Source organism: Chiroxiphia lanceolata, chromosome 5 (assembly GCF_009829145.1).
Source record: "Chiroxiphia lanceolata isolate bChiLan1 chromosome 5, bChiLan1.pri, whole genome shotgun sequence".
NCBI lineage: Eukaryota > Metazoa > Chordata > Aves > Passeriformes > Pipridae > Chiroxiphia > Chiroxiphia lanceolata.
Window position 1 is genome coordinate 54711309 of NC_045641.1, and position 11608 is coordinate 54722916.

Here is an 11608-nt window from a genome sequence, read left to right on the forward strand (position 1 = left end):
CATGGCCACAGAAGTCCCTTTAACCTCTGCCTTACTATGGCACACATTTAGTGCGGAAGCACCAGTCATAACTCCACAGTAAAGTTCATTTCTGTATTCAGTAGGAGGATTGAAGGTGTAGGAGGAGATCTGCGTGCTCCGGAAAGGAACAGTGCACACCAAATCTGCCAGAGCTCGAGAAGCGTTTGGACATCGATCTCAGGCACATGGTGGGATTCTTGGGGCTGTCCTGTGCAGGGCCAGGAGCTGGACTCTGTGATCCTTTTGTGTCCCTTCCAACTCAAGATATTCTTCCCTGCGGGAACGCTATTCTGAGAAATTGCTTTGTGAGCTAAGCGAGCAGCTTCACAGCTTTTCCGGGACAGAGTCACCCTGGGGCTGGCGAAGTCGCCCTGGGGTTCCCGGCTGCCCCAGAGGTCCCGAGACAGTGCAAGGCCTCCGGGCTGCTCCCCACGGGACCTTCCGCCCGGCAGCAGCGGGCGAGGGACCAGGAACAAGGACCCCCTTCCCCGGGAAGCCACGGCCCTCCGGCCCCGCACTGCCCGGCTCCTTCTCGCCGCTCCCTGGCCGGGCGCCGCGGTCCGGGCGGGCGCAGGGCCGGATACGTAACAGCGGCGGTGCCGCGGGGAGGGCGGGCGGGCAGGGGAAGCCGGCGCTGGCGGCGGCCCAATCGGCCGCGGAGGGGAGGGGATGGTGGGGAGGCAGCGTGACCGCATACATAACGCGGGGATTAGGGCCCCGCGGCGCCCCGCACTCACCGCCACCTGTTGATGCCCACGTTGGAGGAGCCGGCGAACCAGGGGTCCAGGATGTAGACGCAGCGCACCGTGTCGGCGCCCTGGATGCATTCCCGCAGCGCCGGGTTGTCGTGGAGCCGCAGCCCCTTGCGGAACCAGTGTACGGCGTTCACACCCATGCCGGGCGCGGGCGCTCAGCGGGAACCGCCGCCGCCCGCGGGGCCGCTCATGGCCCGGCGCCGCCGGGCGAGCACGGACGGGCGGACGGGCGGCCCGCGGGGCCTCGCTGCGGGCGGTTCTAGGACCCGGCGGACACGGCGGGAGCGGCCGCCCAGCGGGGACGCATCACCCCGCGGGGCCCCCGCGCCGGGGAGAGCGGGGCCGAAGGGAGGGAGGGAGCGCTGTGTCCGGCGGTGGCTGCGGGGCGGCGAGCGCGCCGTGCCCAAGGAAAGCGCCGTCCGTGCCGATGCCGATGCCGCCGCCGCCTCCTCGCCGCTCGCCCTGTGACTGCGCCGGGCGCGGGGCTGCGCCGGCCGCTCCGCCCCGCCCCCCGCCGCCCATTGGCCGACGGCGCCCCCACGTGACTGCCGGCCCTCACGTTTCTGAGGTGTGTTCGGTACCGCCGGCCCCCAGGGGGGCGGACGGCTGGACCGGGCAGGCCCGCGTCCGCGCCGGGCCGGGAGGCGGCCCGCAGAGCCCGCGATCCCGGCGGGAATCCCACCCGTCGGGGCGGCGCGGGGTCGGCGGGCCGCGGTGGGAGGGCGGAGACCGAGGGCTGCCCCCCCCCCCCCGCCCCGCGGGTCGGGGCGGCGGGACCCGGATGAGCACGGGGCCGCGAGGCGGCTCTTGGTGGCGCCGGTTCCTGCCGGGACGCGCACGCGCGCCTGCCGGCCTGTTATGTATAGCGCCCCGCGCGCGCCCGCGGCGGCGGCGCGGCCCCGCTCACGGCCCCGGGCGGTGCCCACAGATCCCAGCGCACCACGTCCCATCCCATCCCGCGGGAAACAGGCGGGGCGCTTATGTAAGCGTGTGCGTAGGGAGCAGATGTTGGACTGGAGGATCTCCAGAAGGTCCTTCCAGTTCCGTGACTCTGTGAAACAGGCCGAGGTCTCGCTGCCTGCTGCAGCCGTGAGGGGCTGGGCAAAAGTGCTGGACAGGAACCCCCGGGCAAGAGAGAGCGGCTCGGCCGTGCGGTGCTGCCACGACCAAACACGCTTGAAAGCAGCAGAACGAGTTGTCTCTCCAGCGCTGTATCTAAACTCATTATCAGTAAATGGTGAATATCTCACGTCTTTTAATTACAGAGCTCAAACCACGGTCTGTGTGCTGCCTACACAGCAGGTTTCCCTGTACCTGCTCCGGGGTTACTCGGGGCACGGCCAGCAGATGATGGAGGCATCGCACTGATAGGACTCAGTAGAGCCATTTCGAGTCTTTACGGGACAGCTGTGGATTGCAGCTCAAATCTACAGCTTCCAGGGTGTTCACAGACAAGGGGGTAGTAACAGCAAGGGTTGTCATTAGAAATAACGTCTCACAGAAAAGACAGAGGACTCTAATCAGCAGTACTAACTTTTCTTGCCCTCCGGAAGAACCAGACCAGTGCAGTACTTTAAGAACTGTAGTTTTTCTTTCTCCTAAAATATTTTTTCTGCTAAGATACACAGAAAGTATACGTCAAGTCAACAAAGTCCCTTCACACTTTTCTTTCCTCACTTTGAATGACTTAATAAACAGAGTAACAGAATCACAGAGTCATTTAGCTTGGAAAAGACCTCTAAGATCATCAAGTCCAATCTTTGACCGATCTCCTTGTCAACTAGACCATAGCACTAAGTGTCATGTCCAGTCATTTCTTGAACACCTCGAGGGATGGTGAGTCCACCACCGCTCTGGCCAGTCCATTCCAATGTTTAACAATTCTTTCTATGAAGAAATTCTCCCTGATGTCCAACCTGAACCTCCCCTGGCGCAGCTGGAGGCTCTGTCACTAGCTGCTGGGAGAAGAGGCCGATCCCCACCTGGCTACAAGCTCCTTTCAGTAGGTTGAAAATGTCATCAATGATCAAGCTATGATAGCAGCAAAGGACCCAGCCATGATTAGAATCCCTTTCTATTTGGTCTTACACAAAATTTCTTTCTAAAAAGTATGGAGGCTGAACAGTTCTTAAGCACTGACTTTAACAGTAGCATAAAATATAATGAGTTTTTCAATTATTACTTTGTTATATGTAGAACATCATATTCCACAGCTCATCATTCTGGTCCAAGAAGAATATATGGGATCCTGTCATATACACCCTTCCTGCAACTCAAAAGTTGGAGCAGTTTGGGGCATTGTAAAGTTGAACATTCTTTTCTCAACTAATAAAAATTACATTCTTCCATGCCTGTTTTTTGTTTGTTTAATTTTTATCCTTAAGAAATGCCAAACATTGGGTATATAATTGTCAAAGAAATAAAATAGAAAAAGAAAATTTGGTTGTTAATGACCACTGTCTATCAAAGTCATTTGAATTCTGTAATTTTTGAGCACATCAAAGAAGTAGAGTCCTTATTTTCAAGGAAAGTCACCTCACAATATAGTTTTTATTTCAACTTTTAAACTCCTCATTCATACTCTTTATGATCCCTGCTAGCCTCCCACAAGGCTGCCACACTGAAGATGGCCCTGAATAAAGTCCAGCATCAACCAATCTGCCTTTGAGGGAATACTGAGGTGGAAGCAGCCCTTCCTCACTAGACCTTATGGCTTCATAAGCAAATTGCAACCATGAAAACCATCACTCTGTAAGCTGTTTGTTGCTAGAGGCTAAATAACAACTGTAGTATATCATTAGCATATCATTATGTCAAAACACTATTTGGCTCTAGCCATACCTTCTGTGCTAGACAGTTTGTTCTTGATTTAGAAGTGGAAGGAAGGTGAAGAATGTATTAATTAAAATGTCTAATCTCAAGGGAAGAGTCTCTCCAAGTTAGTTGGAAAAGAAAATAGAATCACAGTTAATCAAGGAACTCATAAAAGTAAACCTCACTACTGTGTTCTCTTGTGAATAACTTATTTTTTAACAATTTAGCCCAGACAGTGATAGCAAAAATCAAGAGAGTAAGGAGCAATTAGAAGGGAAAAAAGATAACATGAAGATACGAAGCAACAAAAACATAAAAAATCAAATATCCAATACATGGTATATTACAAATTGGAAGCATTTTTTAGATGCTTGGTTTTAACATAATTGTATGCAATTATATTTGCAAACATTGTTACCTGTTCTTGAAACAGCTGTTATGCAGGAGACAAAGCCTGAACCGGGTTCCTACATCACGGTTTCTTTCAGTAGCAGTTCTTCAACTGATCTTTTTCTCAGATGCGATACAGGTTACTGAACATGTAGCTGACAAAAGAAGTGTTCCCAGAGGGAACAGCAGAGATTTTCACTCTCTGAAGGATGTGATTGTGCAGACCCAGAGTTAGTTCAAAAATTCTAAATGCCCCTAGTATAATCTTTCTAGTGCAGAAACCATTTATGTGACTGTAGAGCTGTTACTCTAGAAGAGAAATCAAGTAGATATAGCTGAAAAAAATAAGGTAGAGGAAGGTGGTTCTCATCATCACAGCTCAAAGCTGTGTTTCACAGTTCTGAAATGCCACCAGCCAAAACACTATAGACCCAACAGCTAGGTACGTGAATTTTATTCTTTTAATCTGTAATAAGGCAGCAATCATATGGAAAAAAATATGATGATGTAAGACAAACCACCTATCGTCATTCAGTGTTACCAAATCAAAAGGAGCATAGAATCATAGAATCAGCTGAGTTGGAAAAGGCCTCTGAGATCATCAAGTCCAACCCTTAATCCACTACTACCACAGTTACCAGACCATGGCACTAAGTGCCACATCCAGTCTCATCTTAAAAACCTCCAGGGACGGAGAATCCACCACTTCCCTGGGCAGCCCATTCCAATGCCTGATTACCCTCTCTGTAAAGAATTTCTTAATAATTTGCTTCCCATCAGAATACAGGCACACAAGTAGCCTAACTTTAAAATGTTTGACTCTTTGCCATCATACTACTTCAGAAGACTTTCAAAGTATTTTTTTTTTTTCTATTTACCACTCTAATTCTCTCTGAAAGCTGCTTTAATCCAACCCCCTGTACCTTCCTTCTCCTAGTCCCATCAAACCCTGCTCTAACAAGCGATGGAACCCCGTGTGATTTTGCACCAGACGACGCCGTGCGTTCCGGGTGCCGTGGGACGGCTCGTCCTGCCGCCTGCAATCCCGGTCACCGCCTCCCGCACAGGGCACGTCCCCGTCCCACCCCCGGGCGGCAGCGGCGGCGGGGCCCGGGCGGCGGCGAGGCCGGTGAGCGCGGGCGGGGGCCGGGCGGGGGCTCGGCCGCTCTGCGGGCCCGGGGCACCGCCGCTGCGGGGCCGGCGAGCGCCGCGCTGGCCCTGCCGTGCTCCGGGCACCCGTGAGGATGGAGGGGGCGGGATGCAGCGGGAGAGGCCGCGCGGTTCCGAGGGCCCCCTGGGCGCGGGGCCTCCTTGTCGGCCCCGGGAGGCTCCGGCAGGAGCGGCATAACCGGCTGCGGGAGCAGGGACGGGCAGAGGCCTGCCGGGCCTTCCAGCCTCTGCGCCAGTGCTGCTTACAGGAAAGCATCCGCCTCCTGCCGCTCCGCCCCCAAGCGGAGTCCAAAGGGTGAGAGAGGAATCCTCCAGCTGGCCGGGCTTTGGGAGCAGGGCGTGATGGAGAACTTTGTTTTCTCTATACTAAAAGCACCCCTTGAGGACCATTGGTTTAAATAGTGCGGTGCGTCCTTAAGCACTTCGCAAATGTTTTTCCTAAATACAGGGAAAAGCTTCTTCCCTATGAGGACAGTTGAGCAGTAGAACAGAGAGGCCGGGTGGGCTCCATTCATGGACAAATCAGCCTGGTCTTATTTCATAGCACTGCTTTGAGCACATGAGGTCCCTTCCAATCTGGATTATTCTAGAATCCTCTGTATTTTTTTCCAGAAAGCTTTATGTTGGTTTAGCATATCTTGTAATCCTCCTTTGCCTCATTTCCACTACTGATGCAAAGCAGGAATTCAGTTTTTTGTCTGTAAATGCAGAAGTATGAACATTTACTCTATTGTGCATTAATCTACAAAACCACTACCTATCTCCCTCCTAGATCTCTTCATAGACCATTCAAATCCTCTGTACACTGCTTTCTTCTACATAGATACCTACTCTTCCTGGTTAATTCAAAGTTCAATCTAGGCTTTCTGTAGTTTCATTTAATTTCCAGAGCCTGCTAAGTTTGCTGTGGTGAGGCAATGGGAATAGTAGTGACCAGCACAAAGTAGCAGTTGAAAAATACAACGTTGCTAATTTTCAAAGATGAGATTTGAGTCTTAAAACACACATTTAAATGAGGGATGAATCAGCCAGTTGATCCTCATATCCATTTGCTTTAGAAGGTCTCATAAATAATGTGATTAAATGAGATAAAATTAAATAATGAAACTTATAGCACCCCTTTACTCTGTATATACAGGTCTCTAGCAAGCAGGATCACAGGTACTTTCAGATAGACATTAGTTCATTTTCTTATTGCTGTTCTAACACTTGGTGATAGGAGGGCGCTGCTGGCAGTGAGAGCAAACATCTCATTTGAGCTGGCTTTTTTTTTCTTAATCTCTCAATTGATTTACAATCTCCACAGCAACATAAGTATGTAAAAAGTTACAGTGGGGTCCTGCACGTTAGAGCATGCATTAGATCCAGCATGAGCTTTAAAAGAACTCTGAATTCTTGAAATCGGTTATATACCGTGGAAATGTGATACTGTCACGTATAGACTTGGAAATACACTCGGTTTCTATAAACACCATGACATAAAATTCATTCATGTTCTTTTTTGTATGTTGTATTTTGCATAGTGCTTAATTACATGGGCTCCTGAGTACCCCAGTCAAATGCATTTGTTTAGCAAATAAAGTTTTTCTTCCTTTTACAGTATTCTGTTTCTGATGATCCTCACAACAGGGAAAAAATTGACTGATGTCAGAAATTTTCAGAAAACTTAGAACCTTTTTTAAGTGAGCATAACAATCATTTCCATGTTAGACTGTGGAAGGGCACAATTTATCAGAATTTTTTAAAAGCTCTGTAATAGTAAAAATTACTGTATTTTAAATGGCTGCATTACTCAGAAGGCAATTTTGTTTAAGAGCAGGATTACTTATTTTACTTATTGAAGTAAAAGCAAGTCATGGTTATTTTTCCAGTTTGTACTGTATCATCTGACATGCCATACAATTTTAACAATACTTGCTGGCAACTTCCAGCTGGGCTGAAGCATTAATGAAGAGAGCCCTGATCCTTCAGAGATTTACTTACTTTGACTGGACCCTCTAAATTCTGTGCTCAGACACAGGCAGTTTTGTCTCCTGCCTGTGGAGGAGAGGCTTTAGTTTGCATTCCCCTGAAAAAGTCACTTTTTCAGGACATGGAAAGGTCAGCACACAAAACGTCTGTGACTTACCTACACTTCCAGTGCTTTCAGGCTTGTTGGGAAAAATCGCTTGTTCTGTGGTGGGGCTTGCTGGACAGCACTTCTCAAGTTACAAAGTTTATGAAGACAAAATAAGCAGCCTTGGGGTTACGACACAAGCAGCTTCATTAGGCAATTGGATTTTGCCTCAGAGATTTGAAGTAATACTAAACAAGAAGTTACCAGTAAACAGCTTCTGTTAATAACATAACCTTGCATATAGGAAATTATTCTGTTAGTTTATGATGTAGCGACACGAGTCCAGCTTTTATAAGCATAAAAAAGCAACCTAAAAGCAAAGGTACACTTTCTTGAGATAGAGTGTTTTACCTCTAGAAAATATTTAGTGTTACCTGGCAACTAGATAGAGGATCTATCAAATTCTCTAAACAAACCAGGTATTTTCTTAGAAGACAGATTATAGATTCCAGGAATCTCGTATAGCTGTTCCAACAACAGGTTTCTCAGTCTGTTCTGTAGATTAGACTGCATTATCATAACAGTAATTTCTCTTCTGAAAAAATCCAAAACAACCAAAGTAATTTAACAGAATGCTAATGTAGGTACTTTTTGAAGCATGCTATACTTAGAACTGTCAAATGCAAAATTGTATTTCTTTTCTTATTTTCAATTTGAGCACGTTCCCAGCAGCAACCATTTGCTGAGTATTTCACAGATCAGCACTTCTCCCTTTAAGACTCAGTGCTTCCAAAGGCTTCTTATGAAAACACCACGTAGGAAGTTAAAGATACACTTAATGATATCTCTGTTTGACTGCTGCGGCTCCTTTGGCCACTGCAGAGCAGGTGACAGCACATATGCTGCTGGTGATACCCAGCAGCCAGTTTGAGCAAAGGTGAGGTGTGGGGTTGCCCACAACTACCTGTGGTTGCCATGTGGACTCCAATACCGCCACGTACCTATTCCACAAGGACTCTGCCTACTGGGGGTGGCTGGCATCAACAAAAGTGACCTGGAGGCAGAAATAAGGCACTGGTGCAAAGAGCAGCTGTAGAAAAGTAGGTGCTGGGAGAGGCAAGCGAACGCCTGGAAATGTTACGGTGTACTTGCTCCCTCACCCAAAATACCAGTGTGCTTATTCAGAACTCAATTAGCAGACTTGGCTAGTGAAAAACACATACATAAAGGTTTCTGTGATTTTTTTTTTCCTTAATAACAATGATTTCAAAATGAAGTTAGGCTACAAACTGCTGCTGAAGCAGCACTGAGCAGGGGGTGTCTCTGACACATGAAGGAACAAGTCACACTCCAAATGATGCTTGAGAAGTTCAAGCAAATACCTTCATAAGAGTTAAGATATTTAAGCTGCCTTTTTTTATTAGTTTAGTGGGATGACTGTCAAATGAAATTGGGTGAATCATTTTTCCCTTATGCTGTGAGCGATCTGTAATGTAATAACAATGTTAGCTGCAGAAAATGGCTGACAGTTTGGATCTCGTATGACTGCAAGCTTTTATATGGACAGAGCACTGCCCCTACATCAGGCCTGTTGCAGACACTGTTCCAGTGACACATTTGTCAGAACATTAACCTTTTAAAAATATTCCCCTCCCTCGCTTTCGTGTGAAAGCTGGATTTTGTGCTAGTAACCAAAGCACGGGTGAGAGTAATTTCTTATGCCAGCTCTGTCTAAACATCAACGATTCTGAGCATTAACTAATTCTTTAAATGTGTTTTCTTACCATTGTTCTGCCTCCACAGGGCTGACTTCCACAATGTTCAGAGGAATCGCTCACGCTGCAAAAGACACATTCGCTCTTCTGTCGACAAGATCTCAGCGCTGCAACCCAGGACTGATATTTTCATCAGTATGGCCTGAAGTAGCAAGCAGGAGCTTCCTAATACATTCCAGTTACACGACCGATACCAAGTCAAGAGAGGAAAATAAAAAAACCATTGAGAGTCTCTACGGTTTGTCAGTTGACATTAAGAAGATTCGCAGACTGAAGGAATGGGTCCTTCTCCAGGATGTGGCCTATGTTAAAGAAATTGCTGGTATCTTGCAAGAAATGGGAGCAGATGAAACCGCTGTAGCCAACATTTTAGAACGCTGCCCAGAGGCAATTCTCCGCACCCCTGAAGAGATAAACTCTCAAAGAGCTCTGTGGCAATTAGTATGCCAGAATGAAAAACAGTTGATTAAATTAATAGAGCAATTTCCAGAGTCTTTTTTTACTACCAAATATCACCAGAATCAGAAGGCAAACATAACATTTTTTCAAGAGCTAGGACTTAAGAATAATATAATCACCAGGTTCTTGACAAGCGCACCCAATATTTTTTATAATCCTGTTGAGAAAAACAAAAACGTGATAGAGACATTACAAAGAAGTTATTTAAATTTAGGAGGTTCTGAAGCAAATATGAAGATCTGGATACTGAAACTATTGAGCCAAAATCCATTTATTTTATTAAATACCTCCACCACAATCCAGGAGAACTTGGAATTTCTCCAGAAGAATGACTTCACTGACCATGAAGTTCTACAGCTGCTGTCTAAACTTAAAGGCTTCATTTTTCAACTTAATTCTACTACTATGCAGAAGAGTATGCTTTTTTCCAAAAATGTCTTTAATTGCAGTGATCAAGAACTAAAAGAACTAGTGCTGAAATGCCCAGCCCTCCTCTACTATTCTGTTCCAGTTTTGGAAGAAAGACTTGAAGGACTACTGAAGGAAGGAATTTCTGTAGCACAGATTAGAGAGACACCAATGGTGCTGGAGTTGACAACACAAATTGTTCAGTACCGAATTAAAAAGCTCTCTGCACTAGGATATGATGTAAAGAGTGGAAATCTAGAAAGCTTGAATGGTACCAAGAAAGATTTTGAAGTCACTTATGGTAAGATACAATCAAAGACGGAAAGACCAATTTTTAATCCTGTTGCCCCTATACACATTGAAGATTAATTTGAATGCTGTACTTCAAGTTATGCAAAATAAAAGTTGGTTTTTTGAGATGAAACAAAAGTAATCTTAACCAGACTGTAGTCTTATGCTGTACTTTGTCCTGGAGTGGGTTTTAGGCACAACTTCATTATACACTGCTAGCTTTCTAATGCTTTCAAATAACGTCATAGAACCTGGTTATGATAAAGGTTGCCTTTTTCTAGAGAGTACCTCACATGTTACATTTTCTTACCTGACAGGGCATTAACTGCTTTGGATTTTTCAGCTCTGTCACTGGACAGACCATCCTGTGGTAGTGATTAGCACAATTTTTGTCTGAGAACAACAAATGGAGGGTTATTTTTCCAGCAGTGTTCAGCAACCCACTGGTTCACTGACTTCAGGAAATTCTCTTGGAGTTCCGTTCCTTATTGCTGCAGTAAGTAGCTCTAGCTCCTGGATCCTGACCTGCAACAGACTTGATTTTTTGGTTAGGAAAGCCTACCCAGAGTGCAGTTTGAGCACAGGGGCAGGACATAATTTTTTTTACTCAGTGACTGCTACAGTGAGACCCTAATATGTTTGTGTACAAACCATAATGCAAAGAAACTACAAGACAACCTCCTTTACATTTCTGAGACTTCAAAATTTACTTCTTTTGCAAAAAAATCGGGGCAGGAGGAAAACCATTTATTGCTAGTTCTTAATTTTTTCTTTTCTAGCAAGGTTGGGGGACAGGAAAGATTAGGGAGAAACTGAGGTTAGTCTCAAATGATGGTAGGAGAAAGGAAAAAGCCATGGTTTTATATTAGGTATAACAAAACTCTAGTCTGTAAACCACTGGTGATTAAAAATGACTACCAGATTTTCAAACAGCTGCCACAGTTTCTAAATATATGGGCAGCACTGCTTCTCAGATAACACCGAATGATAATTGTTGACAAGTGCTGGCTTTCAAAATAGTAACTACCGGACAGTGTTTAAGCTCTCAGGGGATTTGATTTCTTTTCATTTACAGGCTGTGAATGGTAATATAAAGTAGCACCATCACTGACAATCATCTCAATAGAATTAGGATCATCAGTGATTTTATTTCTCAGAAAGACTTTCCTAAACAACTGTTCCACACACATTCCCTCTTGACAGCAGGAGAAAAAACAGTTACACAGCCCCCTCATTCCAGGCCATTCTTCAAGGTCATTTTTAACACACATTTTGGCAGCAAGTCCAGGCTTCCTTTTCTTAAAGTGAAGTTTTAAATTGCTGAAGAAAGTGGGTATTAAATTGCTGGTTTAGAGGGCAGGCTGCAAGATGATGATTTTATATAGTCTGCCACATTATCTGCTGTGAGCTTGGAAAGGGCTGGAAACACCTGGTGAGAGCAGTGCCAAGATCTCAGCAGCTGAAGGTCC

General features: G+C 46.3%; 2 protein-coding genes across 2 annotated transcripts in view; one reads left to right on the forward strand and one right to left on the reverse strand.

Moving 5' to 3' along the window:
• The window catches only part of CRY1 (cryptochrome circadian regulator 1), a 40186-nt gene extending 38946 nt beyond the window's left edge, over positions 1-1240 (reverse strand). Inside the window, exon 1 of the mRNA XM_032687872.1 lies at positions 759-1240. Within this exon, the coding sequence (XP_032543763.1) occupies positions 759-916 (158 nt within the window). The 5' untranslated portion in view covers positions 917-1240. The remainder of the gene's footprint in view (positions 1-758) is intronic.
• A 3704-nt stretch (positions 1241-4944) lies between these two features.
• Positions 4945-10290, forward strand: MTERF2 (mitochondrial transcription termination factor 2). Its single transcript, XM_032688960.1, has 3 exons — positions 4945-5176; positions 5224-5445; positions 9010-10290. Exons 1-3 carry the CDS (start codon positions 4945-4947, stop codon positions 10215-10217), a joined length of 1662 nt encoding a protein of 553 aa, XP_032544851.1. The 3' UTR covers positions 10218-10290.
• Positions 10291-11608: the final 1318 nt, after the last annotated feature.

What these genes read in the sequence shown, in the direction of transcription:
- MTERF2 (XM_032688960.1), top strand. Translation starts at nt 4,945, where the DNA reads ATGGAACCCCGTGTGATTTTGCACCAGACGACGCCGTGCGTTCCGGGT. An exon ending in CGGGGCACCGCCGCTGCGGG is followed by an intron (nt 5,177 to 5,223) that starts GCCGGCGAGCGC and finishes GGCACCCGTGAG; the next exon opens with GATGGAGGGGGCGGGATGCA. An exon ending in CCCCAAGCGGAGTCCAAAGG is followed by an intron (nt 5,446 to 9,009) that starts GTGAGAGAGGAA and finishes CTGCCTCCACAG; the next exon opens with GGCTGACTTCCACAATGTTC.